The 26,952-nt window shown below is 52.9% G+C and overlaps 3 protein-coding genes across 4 annotated transcripts; 1 reads left to right on the top strand and 2 right to left on the bottom strand.

Annotated features, from left to right (window-relative positions):
* The first annotated feature begins 38 nt into the window (after positions 1 to 38).
* KAT8 (lysine acetyltransferase 8) lies at positions 39 to 9,576 on the top strand. The gene is made up of 11 exons (XM_064294879.1): positions 39 to 264; positions 1,553 to 1,627; positions 1,707 to 1,882; positions 5,352 to 5,405; positions 5,500 to 5,664; positions 6,442 to 6,531; positions 8,141 to 8,281; positions 8,379 to 8,472; positions 8,565 to 8,715; positions 8,921 to 9,075; positions 9,401 to 9,576. The coding sequence occupies exons 1-11, from the start codon at positions 54 to 56 to the stop codon at positions 9,463 to 9,465; spliced, it is 1,377 nt and encodes a 458-aa protein (XP_064150949.1). The 5' UTR covers positions 39 to 53; the 3' UTR covers positions 9,466 to 9,576.
* On the bottom strand, positions 9,246 to 14,139 carry PRSS8 (serine protease 8). Of its 2 annotated transcripts, XM_064294896.1 has the most exons (5): positions 13,902 to 14,139; positions 11,610 to 11,772; positions 11,037 to 11,308; positions 10,781 to 10,947; positions 9,246 to 10,666 (listed from the first exon to the last, which is right to left on the bottom strand). In XM_064294896.1, exons 1-5 carry the CDS (start codon positions 13,981 to 13,983, stop codon positions 10,343 to 10,345), a joined length of 1,008 nt encoding a protein of 335 aa, XP_064150966.1. In that variant the 5' UTR covers positions 13,984 to 14,139; the 3' UTR covers positions 9,246 to 10,342. The 2 variants fall into 2 exon arrangements, with proteins under 2 accessions (XP_064150966.1, XP_064150965.1); XM_064294895.1 differs by lacking the exon at positions 13,902 to 14,139 and having other exon boundaries at positions 11,610 to 13,867.
* A 569-nt stretch (positions 14,140 to 14,708) lies between these two features.
* PRSS36 (serine protease 36) lies at positions 14,709 to 26,702 on the bottom strand. Its single transcript, XM_023559019.2, has 13 exons — positions 26,669 to 26,702; positions 25,853 to 26,015; positions 25,171 to 25,451; positions 21,125 to 21,291; positions 19,296 to 19,545; positions 19,049 to 19,178; positions 18,481 to 18,737; positions 18,232 to 18,395; positions 17,366 to 17,603; positions 17,075 to 17,216; positions 16,528 to 16,793; positions 16,309 to 16,430; positions 14,709 to 16,039 (listed from the first exon to the last, which is right to left on the bottom strand). The coding sequence occupies exons 1-13, from the start codon at positions 26,700 to 26,702 to the stop codon at positions 15,761 to 15,763; spliced, it is 2,493 nt and encodes an 830-aa protein (XP_023414787.2). The 3' UTR covers positions 14,709 to 15,760.
* Between the last annotated feature and the right edge of the window lie 250 nt (positions 26,703 to 26,952).

Consider the following 26,952-nt stretch of genomic DNA (forward strand, 5'->3'; position numbering starts at 1 on the left):
CGGAGCTAAAAAGCCGCGCGGCGCCGGATTCTGCCGTCACTTCCGCCACAGCGATGGCGGCGCAGGGAGCAGCTGCGGCTGTTGTGGCGGCGACTTCAGGGGTCGCGGGGGAGGGCGAGCCCGGGCCCGGGGAGAATGTGGCCGTCGAGGGGACCGCCCCGTCCCCGGGCCGCGTCTCTCCTCCGACCCCAGCGCGCGGCGAGCCGGAGGTCACCGTGGAGATCGGAGAAACGTACCTGTGTCGGCGGCCGGATAGCACCTGGCGTGAGGGCGGGGCCCGGGGCCGGGGTTTAAAGGACGAGGGGGCGGGGCCTGAGGACGGGTTCAAGGCTAGGGGCTGGCAGTCGTGGGTAGTGGAGCCAGAGGACAGAGAACCGGGAGTTGCGGGCTCTAAGAAGCCAGCCCAGTAACCCTGGACTTCTTCCCGGGCGCCACTGCAAACCCCTCAGTCAGGCGATCACCAGATCCTTCGTGTTGTATATAGAGCGCCCGTTCAACTCCCTTGCCCAATCTTAGGCTTCATTCGCTTTCTTGTTAACCCTATTTCCTCACCAGTCTCTGGTCTCTGCGTGTTCCCCTTCCATCTGCCCTCTACAGCCGCCAGCAGAGAGGGCCTTCCAGAACACAAAAATGAGCTTCCCCTTCCTTTCCATTGTCTTCCGTCATCTCCCCAATATACCCCCAATCGCCTTAGAATGGCATTCATCTGTGTGACCTGCTCTCTGGTTTCTAGCCACCCCAGACAAAGGCCTATTTGCCAGACCTGCTGTGTGCTCTGAAGACCATATGGTTTTTACCCTCTAGGCCTTCTGCTTGGAATGTTTTTTCCCTTTCCCCTGGTTCACCTGACTAGCTCCTACTCATCTTTATTGTCACATACTCTATGACGCCATTTCTGACTCCCTTCAGGCAAAGTGAGTCGTTCACTTCTGTATGTTCCCATCACGTTTTTTTCATACCTCAGCTGTGATATATGTAACATTGTTTTGTAATTGTCTCTGTTTTTCGCCATCAAACTGAGAACTTCTGGCAGGGGGCGGGTATTGGGGACAGGATCTGTTATGATTCATTGCTGTGTCCTCTGTACCCAGCAACACAACATAGGGCCAGACACGCAGTGGCTGCTTTATTCGTTTACGGAATTGTTTACTAGATGTCAGGCACTGTGCTGAAAACTTTACAGGCATTAACTCACCCTCTGAAGTGGGTACTATTATCTCTATTATATACATGAAAAAACTGAGACTCAGAAAGCTGAAATACTTGCTCAGTTATATATATATATATATATAGATATGTATATATACAATTAATCATTGTGTATAGTAAAGTGAACATTGAATTTGGAGTCAGACTTAAATTCAGCTAAGTATTAACAGCCCCAACCTGGCCTACCTTACAGGGTTGTAGCAGTGATTAAGTGGCAGATGTGGACAGGTAAGGTAGCTCATATGCAGCCCTGGAATCTGGAAACTGTTTCTCAGTGTACAGGATCCCTCTTGTCTCAGGCCTCTCTTTCCTTCCTGATGATCCTGTCCTTTTTCCTTCACAGATTCTGCTGAAGTGATCCAGTCTCGAGTAAATGACCAGGAAGGCCGAGAGGAATTCTATGTACACTACGTGGGCTGTGAGTGGCTTGGGGCATCCACGGCCTGGTTGGGAGGAGAAGGGTGGCAGGGCAGCACCCTCATGGCCCATCCCCACAGTTAACCGACGACTGGACGAATGGGTAGACAAGAATCGACTGGCACTGACCAAAACAGTGAAGGATGCTGTGCAGAAGAACTCAGAGAAGTACCTGAGTGAGCTGGCCGAGCAGCCAGAACGCAAGATTACTCGCAACCAAAAGCGCAAGCATGATGAGATCAACCACGTGCAGAAGGTCTGGGTCTCCTCCCCTTCCCTGGGGCCCCAGGAAGCCCAGCTACCTCTGCCAACTTCTTTGGGCCCCTTGGTCACCAGTGCCAAAACCACAGCAGCTGTCAATTCTTAAGCTCTAAGAGTGTGTCAGGGCCTTTACCTACCTCCTCTCTTTATTCCTCACAGATGAGAAAACTGAGACTCAGAGAGGGTAAGGCTTAGCTATAGTCTCACAGCAAGGAAGTGAAAGTCAGGCGTCCTGTACCCATAGCCTGTTTTATCAGCTTGTTGTCTGTGCCATCTTAGGTAAACTGACTTGAAGTCTAAAGGGAAGAGTAAAAAAATGAATAATAATCAGGCACTTGCCCTTGCCAAGCACCATGTTCTGTGTATGTATAAGTTCATCAGGTCGTCGTCAACATTTCAACATCCCCAGGGATAATCATCTCTTTTTGTAGGTGAGGAAGCAAGATTAGAGGGGTTAGGTAATATGCCTAAGATCCCACAGCTAGCTCATTTTTGAGCTGGAATTGGAATAATAGTGCAAAATATTTGTTGGTCTGTGAGCCAAGTACTATGCTGAATATTTTACACATGTGATGTCCCTGAAGTCTCGCAACAACCTTGTGAATAAGCATTACTGTTATCCTCAGTTTCCAGGGGAGGCACAGATAGGTTTAGGAACTTGTTCAGGACCATCCAGTCAGGAATTAGGTTTGCACTCAGGCAGTCCAACTTCAGAGCCCAGCTCTTAACCATGACTGTGACACATAATAGAATCTCAGGCCATCTGTCTCCAAAACCTGTTTTTTTGTTTTCTGCAAGCCAGGCTGCCCTTGGCTGGTTACGTTGCCCTCTCTCTGAGACTTAGTTTCTTCATCTGTACAATAGGAAGTTCAAACCAGAACAGGGTTTAATCGAGCTCTCACGGCATTCAGATATTTATCAGTTTCAACCAACTCACTTTCCTCCTCTGAGCATTTATTGTGTGTTTTGCAGCACTGTTTTTCAAACTGGGACACAGCCTGCTGGTAGATTGCAAAAACCAGTTCAGTGGGTTGTGACCAGCATTTAAATTTTAAAAAGGGAAGAAAGAAATAGAATAAGATAGAAAATACTGGTATATTACATTTTATAAGGGTAAGTATTGTTTAGAGAAGCTTTTCTTTTACATGCAAGTATGTGTATGTCAATACACAAACATGCCAACTGGTTTATAATGTCAAGTGCACTTCTTATTATGGGTTATGTTAATCATTTGAAGCGCTCTGAACGGGAAAGTCCTCTCAAGGTCAAAGGCAGCGCTATCCAAGAACTCTCTGTGATGATGGAAATTTTCTGTATTCGTGCTGTCCAGTAGAGTAACCACTAGCCACATGTGGCTGTTGAGCACTTGAAATGTGTCTCGTGTGACTAAGAATTAAATCTTATTTAATTTTAATTAGTTTAAATTTAAATAGCCACATGCGACTATGGCCGCTCCACTGGCCGACATAGATCCATGGTCCTAGTAATTCCTCAGCCAGGTAGCAGGGGGGAATGAAGTTTCAGAGATGTTCTTCTAAACTGGTCGTTAGCAGTGTGGATGACAATGGGCCAGCGGTGATAAAATCAGGATAGATCATAAAGCAGTCAGCAAGTTAACAGTCAGCAAGGTGCTTCAGAGCCTAATGTTTAATTCATTCTAAATAAGTCTGAATAAATTACAGCATTTAAGAAAAGTGTTTTTGTAATTTTTTGATGCATTTGCAGGAGAGGACTGTTTTGGCGAGAGTTGGGAAGTGCATTTTCAAGAGGCATGTGAGGAAGAAAATCTTTTCTTCCCTCATCTTTGCAGTGGTTAGGCTCAAGGCTGGACAAACCAGGGGTCCAGGCACATCTCTGCTGATTAAAGAGTTCTGTGACCTCACCTTTCTGTGCCTCTGTTTTCTCTTTTGTACAATGGGGGTAATGAGCACTCTTGTCTGAAAGGCTCATTGTGAGGACTAAATGAAATAATGCCTATAGAATGCTTGGCACTTGGATTAAATGGCAGCTAACTCTCCCCAAAGACAAGTGACTTCACTTCTTCCTGCCTGTTTACTTCTCTGTAAAACAGAAATAAGAACACTGTATCTCAGGGTTGTTGCAAGAGTTAAATGAGACCATCCAGACAAAGTATTTTGTTGAGGAGGTTCTGGGTAAAATGCTAGTTCCCCTCTCCCCTCTGCTGTTCAACTACAGGGCAATGCCAAGGTCTACTGTGGCATGGTCATAGGCCTTCTTGGGTCCCCTCAGTTGTTAGGCCGTACTTGGTTTTTCCTACATAGTTTGGCCATGGGATGGAATGTTCTTTGAGTGTAACATGACTTTTTAGACCCTGCTTCCTAAGGACTTGGTGAGTGGGGGAGACCATATGGAGGTTGTCATAGGGTATTACATCACTGACCACTGCACGCCTGATTTGGGAAGGAAAGGGTGCAGTTTAGATAGGAAGAATCCAGTCGGACCTCCCGGAGGGGGTGGGAGGGGAGCTGAACCTTGAAGTACATGAAAGAGCACAATAAAACAATTACAAATAACAAAGCCCTGCCTCATCCTGGACCCACCTGGCTCATGCTCTGCCAGGCGGTGTAAGGATATTTGTGGCAATAAGACGGAGAAGGGCATTCAAGGTGGAAAAAACGGCATATGCAAAGGCATGAAGGTCAGAAAAAGAAGAGTGTTGATAGCAGTGTAGCTTTGAGGGGTCTAAACTAGAAGCAAGGAATCTAAGGAGACCTAGTTGATTATCTAGACCCAAGATGTTGGCAGTAGCAGTGGGGATGGGACAGAAGAGGACACTAATTCCAAAGATGCCAAGAAGGTAGAATTGACAGGACTTGTCTACTAATTGGATGCCAGGCTGAGAGAGAAAGAAGACTAAAACCAGGCCCAGTTACTGGTCTTGGGCAGTTGGACAGAGGGTGATGTTTCCAGGGAGGTGGGGAATCCAGAAAGAGGAACATCTTTGGAGGAGAAAATAAAGAATTCCTTTCTGGAAACCTTGAGTCTGCTGTGCCCATGGAAGGGACCTCTGGGATCTGTCCCATGGGCAGGCAGCTACTCAGGTCTGGTGCTCAGGAAAGTGGTCCAGGTCAAGGCATACATGTGGAGTCGGCAACAGTTCTTGCCATGGGTACGGAAAACCAATGATTTCATCTGTATCTTACAACTTCAGCAGAGCTGGATCAATCCCATTATACAGCGGAAGCTCTTATCAACCCAAGGACTGGAACCAAACTCGAGCATCAGGGGCATCTGGGATGTGTGGGTGGGCAGGCAGTCAGGAATGGAGCTTGGACTGACCAGCTTCAGAACCTGTTAAGACAAGCTAGCTACTAGGATGGTTATTGTCATTCAAAGGTTGAGATCTAGAAGAGAGTAGGGAGCCACTGTGGGTTATGGGGTGGGGAGGGACAGCCTGACTACCACTTCTCTTCACTTCTGTCCACTTCTCTTTCCTTGTCCAGACCTATGCAGAGATGGACCCCACAACGGCAGCCTTGGAGAAGGAACATGAAGCGGTGAGCGGGGGCAGAGGTCCAAGCTGTGGATATTCTCGCTTCTTTCTTGCTCCTACTGAGCCGGCACTGTGCCCCACTCCCACCCTTTCCACAGATTACCAAGGTGAAGTATGTGGACAAGATCCACATTGGGAACTATGAAATTGATGCCTGGTACTTCTCACCATTCCCTGAAGACTATGGGAAACAGCCCAAGCTCTGGCTCTGCGAGTACTGCCTGAAGTACATGAAATATGAGAAGAGCTACCGCTTTCACTTGGTGAGGCTGGACTGGGTTGGGGTGGGCTAGGCAGGGTTGAACCTGGTGGGAGAGGCAGGCGTGAGGCAGAGGGCCTTAAGCCAGCAGCGCCAAGGAGTAGAGATAGGTCCAGAGAAGTTGAGTGCAAGGCAGAGCTGGCCCATGGGTCAAGAGACCTGGGCTCCAGGCCTGGCTCTGCCATTTGCTGGCTGAGTGGCCTTGGTTTTCTACTGCCCTTTTCCAGACCTGTTCCCTTTCCTATAGAATGGAGTCAGTAATCCCTGCCCCACCCTCTCCTTGGGCTCTTTGGCCTTCATCATATGTTTGCCAAGGCCAGCCCAGCACCAGGCTTCTCAGTACAAAAGAGGAAGCAAGCACAGCCCTTGAGCAATTGGTCCTCAAAATGCAGACAGATGGGAAGGATTGGGATCTGGGAGTGCCAGGGTCAGGGCACTTCCTGGTACAATGAAGTGTTTTGCAAAGCCTAGAATCTGAGATGTGGTTTAGGAAATGCAGGTGCCATGGATGTGAGTTCTCTAGAGCCAGGCAGACCAGACTCGAAACCCTTCTTGCTGTGTGATACTCAGGCAAGTTACTTAGCTTACTGTGCCTCAGCGCCTTCATCTGTAAAATGCAACTATCTCCTAAGATTATTGGGAGGATTACTCTATGCGGGCATGGTGTGGAGGATGGGGAAACTGAGACTCAGGCGACACAGCTGGTGGGGGTGGGGGTTGGGGCACTTATCTGAGAGCCTGGGAGTACTCAAGCCTATGGCCCTCCCACCCCCACCTCCAGGGCCAGTGTCAGTGGCGGCAGCCCCCAGGGAAGGAGATCTACCGCAAGAGCAACATCTCTGTGTATGAGGTAGACGGCAAAGACCACAAGGTGAGTCTGGTGGCCAAGGGCTGTAGGGAGGTAGGGGGAAGCACTAGGCACCTCCTGGATGATCCTCCTCAAAGGGTAGAGGCCAGCCTTAGGGTGAGACTCCACGGGAGAAACACCTGTGACTGGAGCCCAGTGTGGGAGATTGTTTTGCCTGAGGCTGCTCTTAGAAGGCCTTTCTCTTTCTGCAGGAGGGAAAGATGCTTGTTTTACCTTAGGGTGGGAACTGCCTTGTGTGAGATTTCCTGTCTTTGAGAGCTCTGTGGTTAGGACAGGCTGAGCTCCTTGTTCCTGGCAGAAAGGGTTCAGTGGGGCAGGGTGGGAACCTTTGGGGCTGGTTTGCTGTCTTTGAAAATTTGGCCATTGCCTGGTCAGTCTGGGAAGGTCTCTCGTAAAGTGTCCTGGTGTTCCTTGGAAGGGTAATATAGCGTAAGCTGAAGAGTTGCTGCCTGGCTTCAAATTACCCAACCACTTCCTAGCTGATCTTGGGCAAATTACTTAACAGTTTTGTTCCTGTTTCCTCATCTACAAAAATGAGTCATAATATTTACCTCACAGAGTTGTTAGTGGACTAAATGAGACAGCAAATTCAAGTACTTAGCACAGTGCCTGGCATCTAACAGGTGCTTAGTAAACATGGGCCTTTGTGATTAGTGACCTGTTAATCTGGAGCTTGGTGAATACCCACTCTGAGCCTGGCCCTTGCCTGCTGCCTGTCCTTCTGAACATGAACGAGTGGCAGAAGGGCTCCAGCTGGAGACATGGGTCCTCTTCCCAGTTCTATTCTTCACCAACCGAGGCCACAGGCAAACTTCCGCTCCCAAAGCCTCAGTTTCCACATATGTAAAATAGGACTAGCAATGCCAGGCTCACATTTGTTGGGTCAAATAAGAGAGTGGATGTGGAAGAGTGTCATAAACCAGAGGACTTCCTGATTTGTGCCATGAAGCCAGCCTCAGGGTCCTAGTATCCCTCCTAACATTGGTCTCTGACCTGGGTGGGGGTCTCTGTGTCTGCAGCAAGGAAGCCGATAAAGCCCACAGGAGTGTGACAGTGGTCAGACAGAGCTCAGGCTTCAGAGTCAGGCTCTAGGCTAGTCCTTTTAACATTTACCAAGGACCCAGCTTCATGGCTTAGCCTGGTGCCGGGTGCTGGGGACACAGCTATTTTCAACGTAGAACTTATGTGCCAGCAGCTTGAACTCCTGCCCTGGCACTCACCAGGCATGGGACCTTGGGCAAGCCACTTAGCTACTCTTAGCCTGTTTTCTGATCTGAAACATAGAGGTAATGTCAGTGAAGACTGAAACAGATTGTGCGTGGAAAGAACCTGGCGCATACTTGGCACTTAGGAAGCAATAGCCACAATTAATCTAGCTCTACCACTACCTCCCTGAGTCCTAATGGCTTACCGGCTTTCAGTTTTCCTGTCCATCAGAAGAGGACTCTCTTCACGGCTCCTTCTAATTCGAAGAACTGCTGCTCTGGTGAGGAGCTCAGTCCCCACCAGCTTGGCGGTGGCTACTCTTTAGAGCCTGGCACATGCAGAGCAGGGCTCGGTGGGGCAGTCCTACCTGCCTCCTGAGTCTGCTCCTGCCTTCCCTACCCCACAGATATACTGTCAGAACCTGTGTCTGCTGGCCAAGCTCTTCCTGGACCATAAGACATTGTACTTCGACGTGGAGCCCTTTGTCTTTTACATCTTGACTGAAGTGGACAGGCAGGGGGCCCATATCGTTGGCTACTTCTCCAAGGTGCTGGACCAGGAAGCCCACTTTGGGGAAGGATGGGGGTGTGAACCAGAGTAGGGGCAGAGCCTCCCCAAAGATCCTGACCGTCCATCCCCTGTAGGAGAAGGAGTCTCCAGATGGCAACAATGTGGCTTGCATCCTGACCCTGCCCCCTTACCAGCGCCGTGGCTATGGAAAGTTCCTTATCGCTTTCAGTAAGTGGCTCCTGGCCTGTCCAGGAAGGGGGCAGCCGTGGTGGAGGGTGCCAGGGCAGGGCTCTCAGGATCTTCTTGTCTAACACTGCCAGGCTATGAGCTGTCCAAGCTAGAGAGCACGGTAGGCTCCCCAGAGAAGCCGCTATCTGACCTGGGCAAGCTCAGCTACCGCAGCTATTGGTCTTGGGTCCTGCTGGAGATCCTGCGAGACTTCCGGGGCACGCTGTCCATCAAGGATCTTAGGTGAGGGTCCTGGTCCCCAGCCAAGTACAGGGCATCCTGTCCATCTAGGACCTTGTGAAGGAGGCATCCTGGGGCCTTCAGAGAGGGAAGGGCTCCCTAGGATTGGCCAGGACTCTGACTTCTCACCCTCTTCTGCTTTTCTGCTATCCGAGCCTGACCCTACAAGGGAACTATCTCTAGCCTCTGCTGTAATCCCCTTCTGCAGCCAGATGACCAGTATCACCCAAAATGACATCATCAGTACCCTACAGTCCCTCAACATGGTCAAGTACTGGAAGGGTCAGCACGTGATCTGTGTCACACCAAAGCTGGTGGAGGAACACCTCAAAAGTGCCCAGTATAAGAAACCACCCATCACAGGTGAGTGGGGGGCTGCCCAGGGGGCTGTGTTTGTGTTTGTAGGAGCGCATGTGCCATGGGGGGTAGGTGTAAAAACTGCTGGGAGCAAAGGCCTCCTTTTTTCTCTTACATGAGTTCAAACCAGTCAGACCAGCTCTCAGGACTGCAGCCTGGGGCAGGGTACTCATTCCTGGGCTTCCCAACCCCCATCCCCAGGACTCAATCTGTCCTTTTGTTCTCACCTGGAGGAGGTGAAACCTGGCTTGGGCCCAGGGCAGCACAGCCAGGTGTGAGCGGGCCTGGCCTGGAGGCCCAGCCCTGTCTCTCCTTCCTCTTCTCCCTACAGTGGACTCTGTCTGCCTGAAGTGGGCACCCCCCAAGCACAAGCAAGTCAAACTCTCCAAGAAGTGAGTGGCCAGTGCCGCCACTGCTGAACCCATGCCTCCTTGCCACCTAGCCTGTAAATATGTACAGACCTGTTTGGACCCTCTCCTTTTTTAAATAAAGTAAGTTCTGCCAGTGGCTCTGGACTTTGGAGTTGGGAGGGTAAGGCCAAGAGCTCATGTTCTGATTTATTTCAGCTCACACACACAGCCAGTTGTGCTTAGAACATTTTACTCCTTACTCCTTTTAACCCCTCTTCCCCAGATCCAAGCCCCAACCCAGTTCCGAGGGGGGCTCAGTCCTCCGGAGTCCAGGAGTTAGGGCTTTAGGTGGGGGAGGGGGTATGGAAGCCCATGGGTGGGCAAGACTGGCACCTTTCCTGTCCTTGAAAACAAATTGGGCAGCCGAGGCCCTGAAGGTGGGAAGCAGCTGAAGTGATGGGGCTCATCAGGCAGGACACGTGGAGGCACTGGAGCCAACCCTTCAGCAGCATGAGCTGGGCAGCTGCCCAGTCTTCTAGAAACAAAGTGGGGAGCCAGGGGCCATTTTCATAGATAAGGATCCTTGGGGGCTCCATAGGAGCCCAACCAACAGGTTTGTGGATAAGCAAGTGGGCAGCTAGCTGGAGGGGCCAGAGGTTCCAGCCAATACCACAGGCAGTAAAACTCAGACTGAGTTGTAGTCCCAAAGAACGAACTCAGAAGAGTAGGTTCAAAGGTCAGGATGGTTCCCTGGCCTCCCACAGGGTCCTAGGAGGAAGGAGTGCCTCAAGTCAGGCCTTGGGCCCAAAGGGTATCAGTGTAATGTCAGGTCCATTCCTGGGGGCAGGTGTCTGTCTCTTGGTATTGTATGTCAGTTCTGGAAACAAGGTCGGCTCCCAACAGTGTCAGCTGAAGTGAGCAGCTCAGTGTTCCCAACACGGACAGAGGAGGCCCAGGGTCAGGCCCAGTGGCAGCAGAAGGATGGGCCCCAGCAAGCCCTGACCTGGGGCAGAGTTGTAGCCCGAATGCTGCCCGCAGAGGTGGCTGTCAGGCTGGGACTCTTCGGTTTGGGGTACCACATGGGGCTGGAGGTCTGCCACATACTGTTGGATCCAGGAGGTATAGCTGGAGGTCAGAGTGTATACACCAGGCCTGTTGGGGGCCCCACAGGCATCACCCCAGCTCACAATGCCTGTTAGGTACCAGAGGCCCCCCACAGGGCAGGAGAGTGGGCCCCCAGAGTCACCCTGAGGAGAGAAGCCAAACAACAGCTGTCAGATGCAGGCCTCCAATCTTCTATGCCAGCCCTCATCTCCCAAGATGCACTTCTCTTATCTGCTCCCCTGGGCCCCTCCATTTACCTGGCAGGCATCCTTGCCCCCTTCCACATAGCCAGCACACACCATGTCCTCCTGGATAAAATGGGGCTCCTCAGGGTTGGCGTTGATGTTGTACAGGCAGTTACATGTCTCACGACTGATCAGTGGCACCTCAAGTTGTTGAAGTGGCCTGGGGACCGGCAGGCTCACTGTGGGAGCAAAAGATGCTTATACAAGACCTTCTGCCCTGAGTCAGGGTGCCCTCCATGCCTCTAGGCGTCCAGTGCTCCCCCCTCACCTGAGGGGGCCGTATGGCCCCATCCAGTGACTGTACAGAGGAAGCCATTGGGGAAGGAGGCGTTGGCGGCGGGGAGGCAGATGGGCTGGATGTAGTGAGAGAAGGTGACGGGTTGACGGAGGTGGATGAGTGCAATGTCACCCTGGGAGCCTTCCTCACGATAGCTGTTGTGGGTGATGATCTGGTCCACGGTGCGGACCTCAGTCTCAGGGGTGTAGGTGTCCAGCTGGTGGGCGCCCAACTTTACCTCATAGTCATCCTTGCTGTGCTCACTGGAGGCAGAGGGGCAATGACTGGGACTCAGGAGATCTCTCTTGTTTTCCTGATCCCTGTGGCACCCAGCCCCAGATTCTGATCCTGGACAGAGGACCTTTTAGGCCCTAAATTGCATCCTAGATTTATCCTGTGATCTCTGACCCCTCAGCTTCTAAACTTCTGACTGATTCTTTTGGACTTTATTGATACCCCCAGACCCAACCCAAGAATCCCAACCTTTGACCTAGACTGACTCCTGATTTTTGACCTCCAGCCCACTTTTGACTTGCATGCCTTCCCCCTCCCCCCACCTGGTACCTGGGGAAGCAGTGAGCAGCTGACAGCACCCACTGGTCAGACATGAGAGAACCGCCACACACGTGGTTGCCATCGTAGGTGATGCTGACCTGCCAGGGCCACTGACCAAGGGCTGCACTGCTTCCACCCGTGATGCGTGCTTGGGGGGCTGTGCCACAGGAGGCTGCCCAGGGAGAAAGGGAAGGGGTCAGGCACTTAGCCCTGCTAGTCCTGACAGAGATTAGATTGGATTTGGAGAGCCAGTGCACAGAAGCTAACCACCCCATTGTCCCCATCCCACAACTCTACAGGCATGGTTAGTTCTGCCCCCTTGCCATCATCCTTCTCAGGTCTTTCTGTTGTCTATCCACTCCACTCCTAACAAGCCTGAAGACTTCTTAAACCACAGATCTGACCAGGTCACTCCCCTGCTTAAGTACATCTATGGCACCATACTACCCTTAAGAGACATTCCAGAGCCTCCATGACTTTGCAGTCTACTCTGACCATCCTTCTGGACACTTCCTATCTCACACATCGGGCCACACATTTGTTCACCTCTGGACCTTTGCTTATCTAGATCATTCTGCTTAGAAAACCTCTAGCCTTCCTGCCTCTGCCTGGCACTCTATTTACCTATAGAGACTCTATTCAAATGCCAGCCTCTCGAAAGCCTGCCCTGACTCTGCTGGCTGAGTTAGGTGTTGCCTCTGAGCTCCCAAGACCCCTGTGCTTCCTTCTAATGCTGCCCAATCACACAAATGCTTTAGTGTCTATGACTGCATCTGCTTCAACCACATCAACCTGGGTGTTTCTAGGGGCAGGGACCAAATCAGATCTCCATGTCCCCAGTGCCCAGTATGGGCCTGGGCACACAGATGGAGTCGCGGATGTATGTGGAACATTTGTTCAGACACAGATGAACCGGGCACCTATGGTGTGAATGTTCAGAGGGCAAGGTTCCAGGACAGCCCCAGCCCTGCAGAGGCCAATGTTTAGAGTAGGGCCTATCTGCCTTTCACAAAGTCACCTGCCAAGGAGCAGAGGATACTGCCCAGCCAGACTCCTCCTCTTCCTCATGATGACAATAGCTACTATTTAGTGAGTGTTCACAGCAGTGCCAGGCCCTGAAGGGGCTTTCACTTACTTTATCTCATCGAATACTCAACTACAGCCCCAGGAGATAGAACCCATTTTAGGGGGAGGAACTGAAGCTTAGAAAGGTGAAGGGGTTTGGTCAATGGCACATAGAAAGCGACAAAGCCAGGATTGGAAACTTGTCTGACTCCGGAGCCAGGTGGTGTGCCTTTAACAAAAGGAGACTCTTGGCTTATTCTCATCAAAATGACCTTGAGGGCCCCACCTTTTGAGTCAGACCTGAGTTCAAATCCCAGCTATATCACTTACTGGTTATGTGCCCTTGGGCGAGTCACTTCTCCACACCTTGTCCATAAAAGCAAAACCCAAACCAAACACATTGACATTGAGTTGATTCTGACTCATGGCATCCCTGTAGGATAGAGCAGAACTGCCCCATAGGGTTTCCAAGGCTATAATCTTTACACAAGCAGACTGCCACATCTTTCTTCTGTGGAGGGGATGGTGGGTTCGAACAGCAAACCGTTTGGTTAGCAGCCAAGTGCTTAACCACTGTGCCAGCAGGGCACCTTTAGTTTTTGGGTTAGAGTTCTGGCTCTTTATAGTTTTGTGGAGAACAAATAAAGGAAAAGAAAAGAACATACTGGTGATGTCATTTATGCCTTAAGTGAAGAATAACAGGTACAAAGTTCATGAAGGAGCTTCAGTAGAGATTTACAGCTTTGGAAACCCTTTGGGGCAGTTCTGCTGTGTCTATAAAAGGAAGACTATAACTCCCTCACAGAGTTACTGGGCAATTTCAATGAGAGAATGTGGGTGGGTAAGACTACCTAGCAGAGGGTCAGGTGTTAAACCAGCGAAATCGGAATCCGTGTCCCCTCCTTCCGCCCCTCCCCCATTCCTCCTGCAAGCCTCTCCTTCAGCCCTTTGGGCCTAGGGGAGACAAATAGAAGGGAGCGGTAAGCAGGAAACCCCAAATTCCCAAACCCCTTAGCAGCTGCTCTTCCCCAGAGGACCGGCCCCTTCTTCCAGGGGGCCAAGGCCGAGAGCTGGGGAGGCTGAAGCCAGGGGTTCTTGAACCCAGCAGGAGTAATGTACCCTAGAAAAAGGTCATGTCCACTCCACCCCTTCCCCTTCCCCCTGCCCCCGCACATTGCGCATTTCCCCTTCCCCACAGCTCACAGCCCTCCCCCACCCCTCCGGATACATACTCACCCATCCCGGATGGGAATAGTCCAAGCAAGAGCAGAATGGCCATGGCCTTCAGCCGCCCAGACCCGAGACCTCTCCGGGCCATGGCCCGGGACAAAGGCCCTGGGAGAGACACCAGGGAAGGGACCTAAGGTCTGAGGCTGGCCTTGAAGGCAGGGACCAGACACCAAGGGAGACGCCCTGGATCTCAGAAGTCAGCAGTGAGGACAGTCTCTGGCACAGCCTGGGCAGGAAGACACTTCCCAGGAGTGGCAGCTCCTAGGGGGAAGGCACCTACCTGTCCGCCCCTCCCCTGGCCCCGCCCTCCCTGCTCAGCCCTTTCTGCTTTCTGCTGCCACTCTTATTTTGTGTGTGTGGGGGTGGGGGCGGGGTGCTGCATGCCTGGAACACTCCCAGGTGTTCATTCCCAGGCAGGATTGGAAAGTTCAATGGTGTTCGACCCAACTGTCATCACCCCCAAGTCCCCCAGGTTGCCCTGGTCTCCCAGACCAGTTGTGCCCTGCAGGGCCTGGCCCAGCCTTCATTTATGGAAGGGCCACAGCTGCTCCTTAGGCCTGGTATCAGTATCTGAGCCCAGGACATGGGGGTTGGCCCAGGCCAGCGCCATTTCAGGCCCTTTCTGTAACGCCTTCAGCCTCGTCGACGTCAAGGTGAGCATGTCTGGCAGTGCCAATCATCCCACAAATATGTACTGAGTGCCTACTATGTTCTAGGCCTAGGGAACAAAATAGACACCGTTCCTGCCCCTCCCTGAACTCAAGGTGAAGCAGGAGCTACAGACTTGAAGCAAATAATCACACAAATAATTATAGATTATGAATTAAAACTGGACAAGAACGGGGGGTTCTGGGAGGAAATTCACAGGTGCTGGACCCTGGCCGGCATCATGAAAGACCCTCAGGGAAGTGCCTTTAGGGCTGAGACCTAAAGATGTGATGAAAAGATGTTGCCCTCTTTCTGTGCTCTAACACCACCACCATGACGCCTTTCCTGACCCCTGGCCGGGGATACTCATATATCTGTTCCTCACTAGATCAGGAGCACTTTCTGGGCCTATGTATTGGACCCAATTGTGCCAGTAGTTGGCAGAGAATATTGGTTGAACTGCTGTGGGGAGGTGCATGGGTAAGCAGTGGATCAGGCAGTGGGATGTGCACACAAGGCCCATCTGATGGGGCCCCAGTCCTGGGGTACTGGGCACGGGGCTCTTGGAGGGTACAAAGTATCATGTGTTTCCGGCGGACAACGGGTATACATTTGAGGGATCACTCATGAGGGTGTACTTGGTGGGGGGGGTTTCCCTGTGGGTACAGGACATGGCAGTGGACTCTGGATTCCCAGACTCCAGAAACCCCTATTCTTCCTGCTTTGGGGGGGAGGGCAGCAGGATCCAAGCTAGCACTGAGGTACCCAGAGGATGCTGTGGATGCTGGTTCCACTGGGAGATGACACACACCCAGCTGGCTGCCTAACTTCCCCCTCCTGGGGCAGGAATGAGGGACTGCTGCCACATTATCAGGGACACATTTCCTGGGAGCTTAAGGCCTGACTCACAGTGGGGCCCCGGGAGGGCGGGGCCAATTCCTTGGGCCTTCCCCTAGCCCTGGGTGCTCTGGACCTTTCAACTTGCCCTCAGAGATGCCACAACCACGTGTCAATGTTTACATCTTTATTGTTACTCCTTCTGCCACCCCCAAGAATTCCTGGGCCCAAAATAGCCAGGCACCAAGGCCCAATTATCTGAAGCTGACTAGGTGAGTGGGGTGGTGAGTGGGTGCTCTCCAGGTTGGGCCACATTCCAGAGAAGGGCTGGGGGCAAGGAGAGGGGGTAAAAAGAGTAGTGACGCAAGGACCCAGGCCAATCAGCTCTGGATCAGAGGGGTCAGCAGCAGCAGGAACAAAGCAGCCTTAGGGGAGCCTGAGGCCCTCGCCATGTCTGGAGGACAGAGGTCACTGCCCTCAGGGGGCCAGTTAGGGGAGCCACTGGGGGGCAGGAAGTGGGCCTCCCCCACTGTCTGGGAGATCCAGGTCTCTTCAGGGCCAATGGCAGCAAACAGTTCCTGGCTCCCTCGAACAGCCATGCCCACAAGGACCCAGGAGCCTCCTTCCGTCTGGCAGAGGAGTGGGGGTGCAGAGGTTACCTGCAGAGTCAGAGTCCAGGCCAAAGAGGTCTGTTACACTTTGTCCTGGTCCTCTGTACCTCCTTTTAGGGTCCAGCCATAATGTACCACTTATCTCCTCCATCTTTAGATTTCCTAACCCCTGTTTTCTCCAGGGTCCAACCACAAAGCACTGCTTCTTCCTATTTGGGGCCCAGCACCCAAAAATTCCAATCCTGGTCTCTCTCTAGAGACCAACTGCCCAACACTGCCTTTCCCCTCCCTGAACCAGGATGCGCAGGCCCTGGTACCTCACACCTGTCCTCTTGCCCCTCTGCATACAGGACACAGAAAGTCTCGGGAGGCAGAATGCCCTGATAGAGGCAGTGACAGAGTCGTGGTGTCAGGATGGAGACAGCAGCAGCCACAGGGACTAGAAAGAGGAAAGAAGGTTGTTTCAGGGGTTCTGGCCTCCAATCACCCTCACCTCTCCAGAATCCAGGGCTCTGGTCCCTGTCCCCTCCTCTCACCTCGGTCCTGGGGGTCCTTCCAGCCCAGCACCCAGCAGCTGGCCCCCAGAGGGATACCCCCTGAGTGGAGGCAGATGGGCAGAGCTGATGGGGAGGGCTCTACCCGGGAGCTCAGTTCCAGGAGGGCCAGAGGGGGCCGGAGTCCCAGGTGCCGGGGCAGGCGGATGCTGATGACCAGGCGGGACACCTGGTGGCCCTGTGGGAGGGGGCTGGCCCCTGCCCGGCCCAGGTACACTTGGATATAGGGCACCATTGTAGAGCCCAGTCTGTTGGAACAAGGCCAAGGCTGTGTCACCTCCTGCTCCCTACATTTTTGGTAAAGTCCTTCCCAGCCCACAGTAAAGGGTGGAATGAATCTCTGAGTCATTCCACGAACTCCTCCATTATTCCTCCTCCCAAATCTCTCCTCTGTTTTAAAACACCTTGCAGTGATTTCCCCTATGCTGTAAGAGTCCAAAGGGAGAATACCCCACTGTTTTAAGAGTACTTTGGCCCACCCCCAAAAATTTCTCTCCAGCCTCTTGCCCAGGAGATGGGTGAGGCTCACCTGAGGACACAGTGAGTGGCTGCCAGGACCCAGCGTGGGGCCACGAGAATGCCAGTGCAGACTCGATCACCAGCCACATGCACCTCTGCCAGCCAGGGCCATAGGACTCCCATCCGAGAAGTCTCTGGCCGAAGGCCACAGGCTAGGGAGAGGAGGTGGCCAGTTTAGTAAGGGCCCTACGGCTGACCCCTGAGGCCCCTGCCATGGATCTGAAATCCCTCAGGAAACCCTGAGCCTCCCACTGTCATGGTTTTCTGGGCTCTTCATAGACCCCTGTGCCTCTTTCCTCACCACCATGCTCTGTGTGCGGGGGACAAGTCTGTGTCTCTGTCTCCTTCCCCTCAGGGCCCCAGTCCCAGACCAGCTGGTCCTCCAGGTAGGCTCCCCGAGTCACATGGGTGATCCATGGGCCGTGGGGCTGCAGAGGGGAGAAATCTCGGGGACGTAGGCAGCCACTCGAGGGGTCTCTGATCCCAGCCAGGAACCAGGTACCTGCCTCCCGGCACAGAAGGCTCCAGCGAGAATCGTTCTGCAGCAAGAGAGTGTGTTAGGAGCGTGTGTGTGAACAAGCTACTGATAAAGGATAGCAGAGCTCCTGGGGACTTTTCTGGAGCCCTGGTGGCACGGTGGTTCAGGCAGGGGGCGGGGGGGCGTTGAATCCACTAGCCGCTCCGGGGGAGAAAGATGTGGCAGTCTGCTTCCATAAAGATTTACAGCCTTGGAAATCCTATAGGGCAGTTTTACGCTGTGCTACAGGGCTCTGTCAGTCGGAACCGACTCAACCGCAGTGGGTTTGGCTTTGGCTTTGGATTTCCCGCACTCTAGACTCTCCTGTACTTGGCCATAACGATTTCCACCTCCTCCAAGCCAGGCTCTGACACTAACCTGTATATAATAAGAGTTCAGCCTTCACCTTCAGGATTCTAAGCCTCCCCTTTAAACCCAGGGGTAGTGCGGAAACCCAACACCTGCTCAGGAGCCGCTCCGCCCCCTTCCCCCCTCCCGTCCTCCAGTCCCGCCCATCCCCCGCCGGTTCCACCTCCGCTCCGTCCCCGCCTCTGGAGCGTTCAGCCTCACAGGCCCCGCCCCCGGCTCGCTCAGCCAATCGCAAGGTCCTATTCAGACCGCCTTGGACAGGTTCCACTCTAGCCGCTCACCCAACAGCGGCCCGCCTCCTCCTCCTCCTGGTAGGCGGGGCAGAGCGCGTGCGGCGGGTCTCCCGGCGGCGGCACTGACGCCCCCTGGCCGCCGTAGAGGCAGTGACACCACCAGCCGCTCAACAGCTCCGCCTCCAGCAGCGCGCTGGGGCCAGGTGCGGGATCTGGTGGGTGGTGGAGGGGACCGGTGCTGAGCCAGTCTCCCCCGCGCCCCCGTCCCCGCCCGCTCCGCGCGGGTCCCCCGCTCACCCCCGCGGCCCCAGCGAGCCAGGCGGCAGCGGCTCCCAGGCAGGAAATAGTGTTCCGGATGGGGTAGGCACACGGGCCGCGGGGCCGCGCTTATGTTCACGGGCGCGCGCAGCTGCAGCAGCGCTAGGTCTGAGCCGTCGTCCCACGAGGCATTCTCATGAGGCACGAGGCGCGCTACCCGCTCCGGGCGCGAGCGCGAGGGCAGCAGCACGCGCCAAGCGTCGAGGTCGTGGGGCGGGCTGTCGGAGTTGATGGGGCTGCGGGATGGGGAGGCATCCCGCACATGGGCTGGAAGCCCGCATCCCAGGCTTAGACTCCATATTTCCAGGCTAGCATTCTCCATCCCATGCTGGACCCCACACCCCTTCCAAACCCCCCTCGCGTGTACTGCGCACTCAGGCTCCACATCCTGGATTGAACTTGCACTACCCGCCTCCCCTCCACTGCTAGACTAGGACCCCTCTTTCCTGGCTGGATCCTGCGTCTCCAGCTGGGACTCCGCACCCCCAGGGGAAGGGTTTGGGCGGGTAGGTGATGTCTCAGGCCTTTGGGGGAAGTTCTCACTCACTCTAGAAAGCAGCTAGCAGGTGCCAAGACCCAGATCTCAGAAACCAGCGCCCCATGGCAAGGTGTGGAACCGGGCACCATCACTTGGGCCTCCCAGGGCCAGGCCCCTGGCCGCGGGGCCTTCCCGCACTCTGAGGGGTGAGAAGTCTGGGTCAGGAGCCTCCTGCCTCTAGGCTTACACCCAGCAGGCTGCACACCAACTCAAATCTCCCATCTCCAGTGCACATTCAGGGATCCTGCCCCCTCACCTGGCAGAGCGATGGTGCAGTTCTCTTCTGTGGGCTCCCGGGGACCTGACTGGGGCCCCTGGGGCTGGGCAGGGAAGGCAGGCCCAGGCTCTGAGCCCATCACCTGTTCCCGGATCCATGCCTCATAGGGAGCCACAGCAGTGAAGACTCCTGGTCGGTTCCTCCGTCCACAGCCAAGGCCAAAGCTGGTGACTCCCACCTGGAACCAGCGTCCACCTTCCTCACAGACCAGGGGCCCCCCAGAATCACCCTGATGATAGACGACTCAGTGTCAGGAGGATAAGCCCAGGGACCCACACCAGCTTGTAACGGGGCCTCCTTACAAGGGCTCTTCACCTCTTGTTGGCCCAACATATAGCACCTTTCTTCTGCGGCCCCATGGCCCATGGATCAGCCATGTAACTTGGAGAGCCTACCTGGAAACTTTCCTTTGATGTGCCTTTTCCTCAATATTCCCTACAGCTCTACACAGAAGAAAGCCTTGTAAAATAGAAAGGCTGATACGCAGCCAAAGCCAGCAGCACCAAGCTCATGCATTAAAGGTCATGCAAGGGAGCAGGTCTCTCAGAACCAAATGGTTCTTGTTCAACAAATAGTTCAAACAAACACGGTGTTTTGGTTTCTGAGTTCATCCAGTTTATAGAGTAAATCAGAAATGATGGCATTCAGGAGAGGGAGGCTGTTAGAAATAGGCAAGCTAAAAGTGGCAAGAAGGGACAGTTTAAAAGCAAGGAAGGAGACAGAACTACAATGAACAGACACTGAAACAATGGTTCTGAGGCCATTTAATACTGGGGCACTGTCCCTAAGGCATCTCTATAAACTAGGTCAGGCTGTGAGAAGGGTCACAAAGAAGGCTCAGGAGCTTTTACACCTGTCCTGTTGAATATGGCTATTTAAATTTAAGTTAATTAAATTTAAATAAAAAATTCAGTTCCTCAGTCACAGTAGCCACATTTCAAATGTTCAGTAGCTAGATGTGTTTACTGAACTGGATAGTGCTGATATAGAGAACATTTCCATCATCACAGAAAGTTCTTTTGGACGGCGCTTGTCTAGAGGAATTTGTAACCTCGTTTAAGAAAGCAGCAGAATGTGTCCAGAGATCCTAGGACCTCAGAATTGGGAGGAACCCTGAAGACTATATCTAGCTTGACTCCTCACTACCACCATGCATGCTTGAGTGCCCTAAAAATATATTTCATTTGCAGAAAGTTTCTGGGCAAAATGATTAAAATATACTATGTTTTGGCCTTCAGCTGGTGATTTGAAAAATTCCCCTCCGTGAAGAATTAATTTGCTTTTCAACAACCAATTGTTGAGCATCTACTAAATAACAAGTGCTGTGCTCAGAGCTGGGATATGGCATATTATCATTGCTATTAATTTGATTAATAGCTAATATATATTTAACTCTTATTAAGGACCAGGACTGTTGTAAGTGCTTTTACGAGTTTGGTTGATTTGATCCTCCTAACAGCCATATGAGATGGATAACATTATTATCTCCAGCTTTCAGATGAGGAAATTTGGGCTCAGGGAGGTAAAGTAACTTGGCCAAGGTCACACAATTAATAAGTGATGGTACTGGGCTTCTAACCAGAAGTCACTCCAGTCCTGAATCTGCATTATACTACCCCCACTTGTTGAGCCTCAGGTTTTGTGCGTTTATCATTCTCACATCAGTCCCACCCATTGGCACCCTTGCCCTCTTTTCGCAGATAAGACCCAGAGGGACGAGAGATGGGATTTTGTCTGTTCCTCACAGTGCTTTCCATTGGTTAGGGCTCTGCCTGGTCCTGCCTGGTAGGCTCAGGGACTCCCCTCACCTGGCAGGTGTCTCTGCGGCCCTCTGGGTAGCCAGCACACAGCATCCCTGGCAATAGCTGAAAGGTGAGGTTGAAGGGGCCAGGTCGGTTGTAGAGACACTGACAAGCAGTGTGTCCCAGCAGCCTTAACTCCACTTCCTGTAGCGTCCAGGGCAGAGGCAGAGGATCTGGGGGCAGAATCAGAGAGCAGAGACTGTGAGGCAGAGATGGAGACCTTAGCTCCCCAGGCTCAGCTTTGTTCCCTCCAGCTGCCTCCTGGACACTTCAGCCCACCACGTCCAAAACCATCGTCTCCTCCTGCCTCTATCTGTCCTTCTAGCTATGTCTTCATTTCAAGAATGGGCGCGTCAAGCACCACGTGAGAGCTTTCATGGATGGTTGTGCAGGTTGTATACTGCATAAAGGCTCCAGCCAAGAAAAGACAAGTATGGGTTCAGAAATCACCAAGCCTAGAGCCCCGACGTGGGGTTGCATTGGTCCAGAGAGGGCATCTTTTTCACAAAGATGTCATATAGCTTAGATGTGGCCCTGTACCAAGTTGACAAACATGGGATCTGGGCATCATCTCTGACCCTTCTCCCAACTTCCCCTCCCTGATCAGTTCCCAAGTCCTGAAATCTTGTCATTTGTGCTTTCTTAGCATTCCCATTGCGACTGCCCTAGTTTAGGTGGCATAACCTTGGGCCTGAATGATGCCCCATCCACCTCACCTATCTCCCCCCCAGTACACCCTTCACCTGTTGCTGCCGAAGGGATGTTCCTAAAGCTCAGCTATGATTTTACCTTAATAAATGAATCCCATTGTCTAAACCTGGGGCCTCAGCCCTTCCCTGAGATCAGTGATCCTGCTTTTGAAGAAAATGAAGTCTCAGGATCTAGAAAGGGGTGGGGGAAAGTGTGGGGAAGTCTCCTGACCTTCCCACTCAGAATCCCATGAGCTCAGGTGGTGGCTGAGACTGTACTCGGGGGGCCAACCAGGGAGGTTTGAGGATTGCCTGGGGATCCCTGGGCCTGGTAGGGTCCTCTGGCCCTCACTCTAACCTTAAGGCTTTTGTAGTCCAGCCTTAGCAGCTTTTGCAGCCTCTGCTCCCTCTGTCTCCACTCCAGCTAGACAGACTGGCACTTCTTCATCTAATATGCCTCACCTGGGTCCCCAGGATGGCCTCCATCTCCCCCACCTTTCTGCAAGGCCAGCTGATGTCCTGTCTTCACAAAACCTCTCCAGAAATCTCCTGCTCTGGATGCGCATTGTCAGTGTGGCTTGGCCCATCACAGACTTTCCAGGTGCTCACAATGACCCTTCCTTGTCACCTCGTGCCCTGATGAGGCCTGAGATCCCTGTAGGCAGAGCCTGTGGCAGCTTCTCCTGAAGCACCCTCCCCAAAGCCCAGCATTGGCACAGGTCTGGTCGCAGCCAATGTGGAATCATTATGGGGGCCTTGCTAATATGGAAACATAGCATTGGATGATGAGGAATGGCAAAGTGGGGGATTGTGGTCTATTTCCTCCCCACATCTTCTAACATAAGTGTTTGCTTATTTATTGAAATTGTCTTCCTACTAGAATGTAAGCTCTGAGAAGGCAGAGATGTTTATTTGTTAACTTCATTGATGTATCTCCGATACTTAGCACAGTGCCTGGCACATAAAAGGTGCTCCAGAAGTATCTGTTGAATTGAACAAAAGGACGCCTGAATAAACAACTGAATGAACGTGATTGAGTAGAAAGAAGACAGAAGATGGGGGCATAGAGATGTGACTGGGGGGAGGATAGGGTAGGAAGAAGGGAGGAGAGGCAAGGAGGGCAGAAACTGACATTTGCTGAACACTTACTACGTGCCGAGTACTGGGCTTCAGTATTTTAACATTGATTACTGTGGTGCAATGAATTGCTTCTAGCCATAATCTTGGAGTCCTGGTGATGCAGTGATTAAGAGCTCAGCTATTAACCAAAAAGTCGGCAGTTCAAATCCACCAGCCACTCCTTGGAAACCCTGTGGGCTGTTCTACTCTACTCTGTCCTGTAGGGTCACTATGAGTCAGGCTCGACTCAACAGCAACGGGTTCGTTTTTTGTTTTTTTGGGTTTTTTTGGTTAGCCATAGTCTTTGTAACTGCCACCAAAGGACTGGGTGGGACTGTGCAAATGAGATATGGAACCCTAATGAGAAGATTGGTCAGTTTTGCCATTCTGCTAGGGTTAAAGTGAGCCAACCCAGAGGCGGGAAGGAGAGGATACCACCACCACCCAGGAAGAAGAGCCAAGAAAGGAGCATGTCCTTTGGACCCGAGATCCCTGCACTGAGAAGCTCCTGGAACCAGGAAATAAAAAGAGAGAGAGTAGTAACGCTGAAGATACCGAGAAGTGGTGCCAAAGAAATGGTGGCAGGAGAGACTGGCAGGAGATGGTATAGTGGGCTTCCCGGCCCACAGAGGAGAAAGTTTAATGCTTTCAGGCAGGAAGCTTGCTGGAGGAGTAGGGTGCCTCTGGGACTTGGTGGAGCGGGGTTTGCCAACCTAGAGCTGAGGGCCTCAGGCTGAGGCTTGCTGGTAGAGTGGGGTGCCTCAGGGCACGTATCGGCAGAACTAAAAGAGCGTTGTAACACTTGTTGGAGCAGGGCAGAGGCCGAGGAGCCAGAGGGAAGTTTGCCTGCTGGCACCGCTGAGAAGAGGCTGTCCTGATGGAAGAACTGTGTCCTAAGTGTTCCTGAACCTGAATTGTAACCTGTTACTTCCCTAATAAACCCCGTAATTGTGAGTATTGTCTGTAAGTTATGCTTGGCCATTGCAGTGAATTATCGAACCCAGCAGAGAAGTAGAGAGTGCTGTGGGAGAGACTGTTGGTGCCAGAACGGTAAAGATGGTGGAGGGAGGAGGCATGTCTGACCTTCAACTTATAGGAATCAGCCTTGGGCTGTTGATCTTGATTCTCCTTTCCCCTTGTGAAGTTAGATGGGGTCAAATGCACCCCCGCATGCCATTTTTACAATTACCTAAGGTAATATCTAAAATACATTAATAACTGCTATGCCAGGTGTTGACAAAGAATATTGAATATACCATGGGCTGCCAGAAGTACAAACAAATCTTTCTTGGAAGAAGTATGGCCAGAATGTTCCTCAGAAGCAAGGATGTTGAAATTTTGTCTCACAGACTTTGGACATGGTATCAGGAGGGACCAGTCCGTGGAGAAGGGCATCATGCTTGGTAAAGTAGACAGAGATTGAAAAAGAGGAAGACCCCGGAGGAAATGCATTGACACAGTGGCCTCAACAATGGTCTCAAGCAAAACAAGGATTGTGAGGATGGTGCAGGACCGAGCTGTGTTTCTTCTGTTGTCCATAGGGTAGCTATGAGTGGGAACCCTTTTGGCTGCACGGAACAACAACCAAATGCCAGGCACCGCTATAAGCTTTAAACGGATTTTCTCATTTAATCCACCCAATAATCCTGTGAAGTGGTTACTAATATTTTCCTCATTTTACTGAGGAGGAAACGGACTGAGAGTAAATGCTTCCTTCCTCTGAAATAGCAGAGCTGGGATGGCAACCCTAGTGGGACCATAAATTCTGGAAGGAAAAACCTGGAAGGAAGGGAAGGTTGAGGAGGGAGTGTGGGGGGGGGGAGGGGGATAACTCAGAAACCTTGGTTTGAGAATCCCTCGGGAGGAGGAAGAAACCCTGGTGGTTTAGTGGTTTAGCGCTACAGGGCTAACCAAAAGGTGGGCAGTTCAAATCCACCAGACGCTCTTTGGAAACCCTATGGGACAGTTCTACTCTGTCCAATAGGGTCGCTCTGAGTCGGAATCGACTCCACGGCAACGGGTTTGGTTTTCGGTTTCGGGGATGAAGACAGCTGGAGAGAGGGGCAGGATTTACTGGCAGCTCCGAGGCCCCACCCGGGGCCTGCCCCCTGGTCCCGCCCCTCCGAGGCTCTGCTTTCAGGACGCAGCCTCTCGGCCCCGCCCCTCTGCTAACCCGTCCGAAGGCCTCTCCCTAGGCCCCGCCTCTCCGCTAGCCCTTCCCGAGGCCCCGCCCGCTCCACTCACCCGCCTCCTGGATGTCCCCCCAGCCCGTGGCCCAGCAAGCGGTGCCGTGAGCCAAGCGGTGCGAGGCGCGCGGCAGGCAGACGGGCCTCACGGTGGGGCCCAGGTTGGCGGGTGTGGTCAGGCGCAGGAGGGCCAAATCGTCGCCCAGTTCCACGTTGCTGTAGTTGTCTGGCACCCGGATGGCGGCCACTGCGCGGACATGCGCGCCGTCCAAAGGCCCGTCCTGGGAATGTACGCCCAGCACTACGGACCATTCGGCCGCAGGCTCCAACGTCCCGTTCCTGCGCCAAGGCAGAGCGGGGAGAGGTTAGGTTAACCCTAGGGAGGGGGCAGGCCCTCGCAGGGGTAAGGGCTCTCAACCAAATGAGGAGGTGGGGTCAGGTACGGATTTGGGGCTGGGGGCGTAGAGGTTGAGATAGGCTCATAAAAGGCAGAGTAACGAATCCGACTTGGAGGTGGTGATTGAGAGCATTGGAAAGATGGGATTCAGGCCTGGATATGTGGAGTGGCAGGACGGAGTCTGATGGCGGCCCCACCCCCACTCAGAACCATGATATCTAGCAAAGCATAGGAGCTTATGACTTTGGGGGCGGGAAGGGAGCGGCAGCTGGTCTCCAAGTTAGCTTTGAGGACATGGGCTTGGCTTTTGCAGGAGAGGGGCCAAACAAGGGCAAATACTCACTCCACAAAACAGTGGGCAGCGGAGAGGACCCAAGAGGGAGCTATGAGGGAGCCCCCGCAGACGTGCTCCCCTCTGTGATGCAGGCTCACCTGCCAAGGCCAGGTGCCTGGTTGTGCATCTGAGCCCCCCATGATGCGGGCAGAGCTTTCAGGACGCCCGCAGTCTGCAATGGGGAACCCTGGAAGTCACTGCCCACCCTCAACCACCCAAGGGGCCCAGGCAACTCTGGGCAAAGCCCTGTTCCCCACTCCGCTTTGGTTTTCCCATTTGAATGAAGACCAAAGAGGACCTTCTAGGATAGAACTCCTTGGTTTCTGATCACTTCTGCCTCCCTCATGGTCTCAGTGTTGTGTGCCCTGGATTCCGACTCATAGCGGCCATATGTGACAGGGTAGAACCGTCCCATAGGGTTTTTTTTTTACAGTCTTTACAGGAAATGATCAATAGGGTTTGAATCATCAACCTTTGGGTTAGCCGCCATTCTCTCAGCCATTGCACCACGAGGGCTCCTTCCCTCATTCCCTAGCCAGCCTTAATCTCCTTTGTGTTATGAAGACCCCCAGGCCTCTTCCTTACCCAGGTTCTTCTTGGGTAGGGGCTGAGAGCTGGGAGCCAAAGGGTAAAGAGAGAAAGACACTGTGACTCCCAGCCACTCCACCCCATATATACTGCCCAGCTCCCACCTTCATGCTCTCTAGCCCCCACTCCCTACCTTCCTCTTCCCAAATTTCCTGCCCTTTCAGCCCCCCTGCCAGCATCCATGCTATCCCTCCTATCTTTTCTGCCTATGTCAAGGACTTTCCCCAGCTGTCTTACCTGGGTCCTGGAATGCTCCTGGGGTGGGGCCCATGGCTGGGAAGACAGAAGGAAGCAGAAAGAGACTGGAAACCCATACATAATCTTTGACCTCTCTGACTTCTTTCCTTCAGCTTTACTGCTTCTCCATTGCCCCCTCCTCTGAAACACTATTCCTCTCTTCCTGACACCCCACTTCCCTCCCTCTTCTGAGACCCCACTCCTCTTCCTCCACTGACACTCCACTTTCCTCTCCACTCTGACACTCCACTCCCTACCCAGAACCCAGGAGTCCTGATTTCCAG

Source organism: Loxodonta africana, chromosome 12 (genome assembly GCF_030014295.1).
Source record: "Loxodonta africana isolate mLoxAfr1 chromosome 12, mLoxAfr1.hap2, whole genome shotgun sequence".
Classification (NCBI taxonomy): Eukaryota; Metazoa; Chordata; class Mammalia; order Proboscidea; family Elephantidae; genus Loxodonta; species Loxodonta africana.

What these genes read in the sequence shown, in the direction of transcription:
- KAT8 (XM_064294879.1), top strand. Translation starts at nt 54, where the DNA reads ATGGCGGCGCAGGGAGCAGCTGCGGCTGTTGTGGCGGCGACTTCAGGG. An exon ending in AGATCAACCACGTGCAGAAG is followed by an intron (nt 1,883 to 5,351) that starts GTCTGGGTCTCC and finishes TTCCTTGTCCAG; the next exon opens with ACCTATGCAGAGATGGACCC. An exon ending in AGAGCTACCGCTTTCACTTG is followed by an intron (nt 5,665 to 6,441) that starts GTGAGGCTGGAC and finishes CCCCACCTCCAG; the next exon opens with GGCCAGTGTCAGTGGCGGCA.
- PRSS8 (XM_064294895.1), bottom strand. Translation starts at nt 11,884, where the DNA reads ATGGGGACAATGGGGTGGTTAGCTTCTGTGCACTGGCTCTCCAAATCC. An exon ending in GGGCCATACGGCCCCCTCAG is followed by an intron (nt 10,948 to 11,036) that starts GTGAGGGGGGAG and finishes TTGCTCCCACAG; the next exon opens with TGAGCCTGCCGGTCCCCAGG. An exon ending in GGGGCAAGGATGCCTGCCAG is followed by an intron (nt 10,667 to 10,780) that starts GTAAATGGAGGG and finishes TTCTCTCCTCAG; the next exon opens with GGTGACTCTGGGGGCCCACT.
- PRSS36 (XM_023559019.2), bottom strand. Translation starts at nt 26,702, where the DNA reads ATGGGCCCCACCCCAGGAGCATTCCAGGACCCAG. An exon ending in GGCTCGCTGGGGCCGCGGGG is followed by an intron (nt 18,396 to 18,480) that starts GTGAGCGGGGGA and finishes ACCACCCACCAG; the next exon opens with ATCCCGCACCTGGCCCCAGC. An exon ending in GCCACTCACTGTGTCCTCAG is followed by an intron (nt 16,794 to 17,074) that starts GTGAGCCTCACC and finishes TTGTTCCAACAG; the next exon opens with ACTGGGCTCTACAATGGTGC.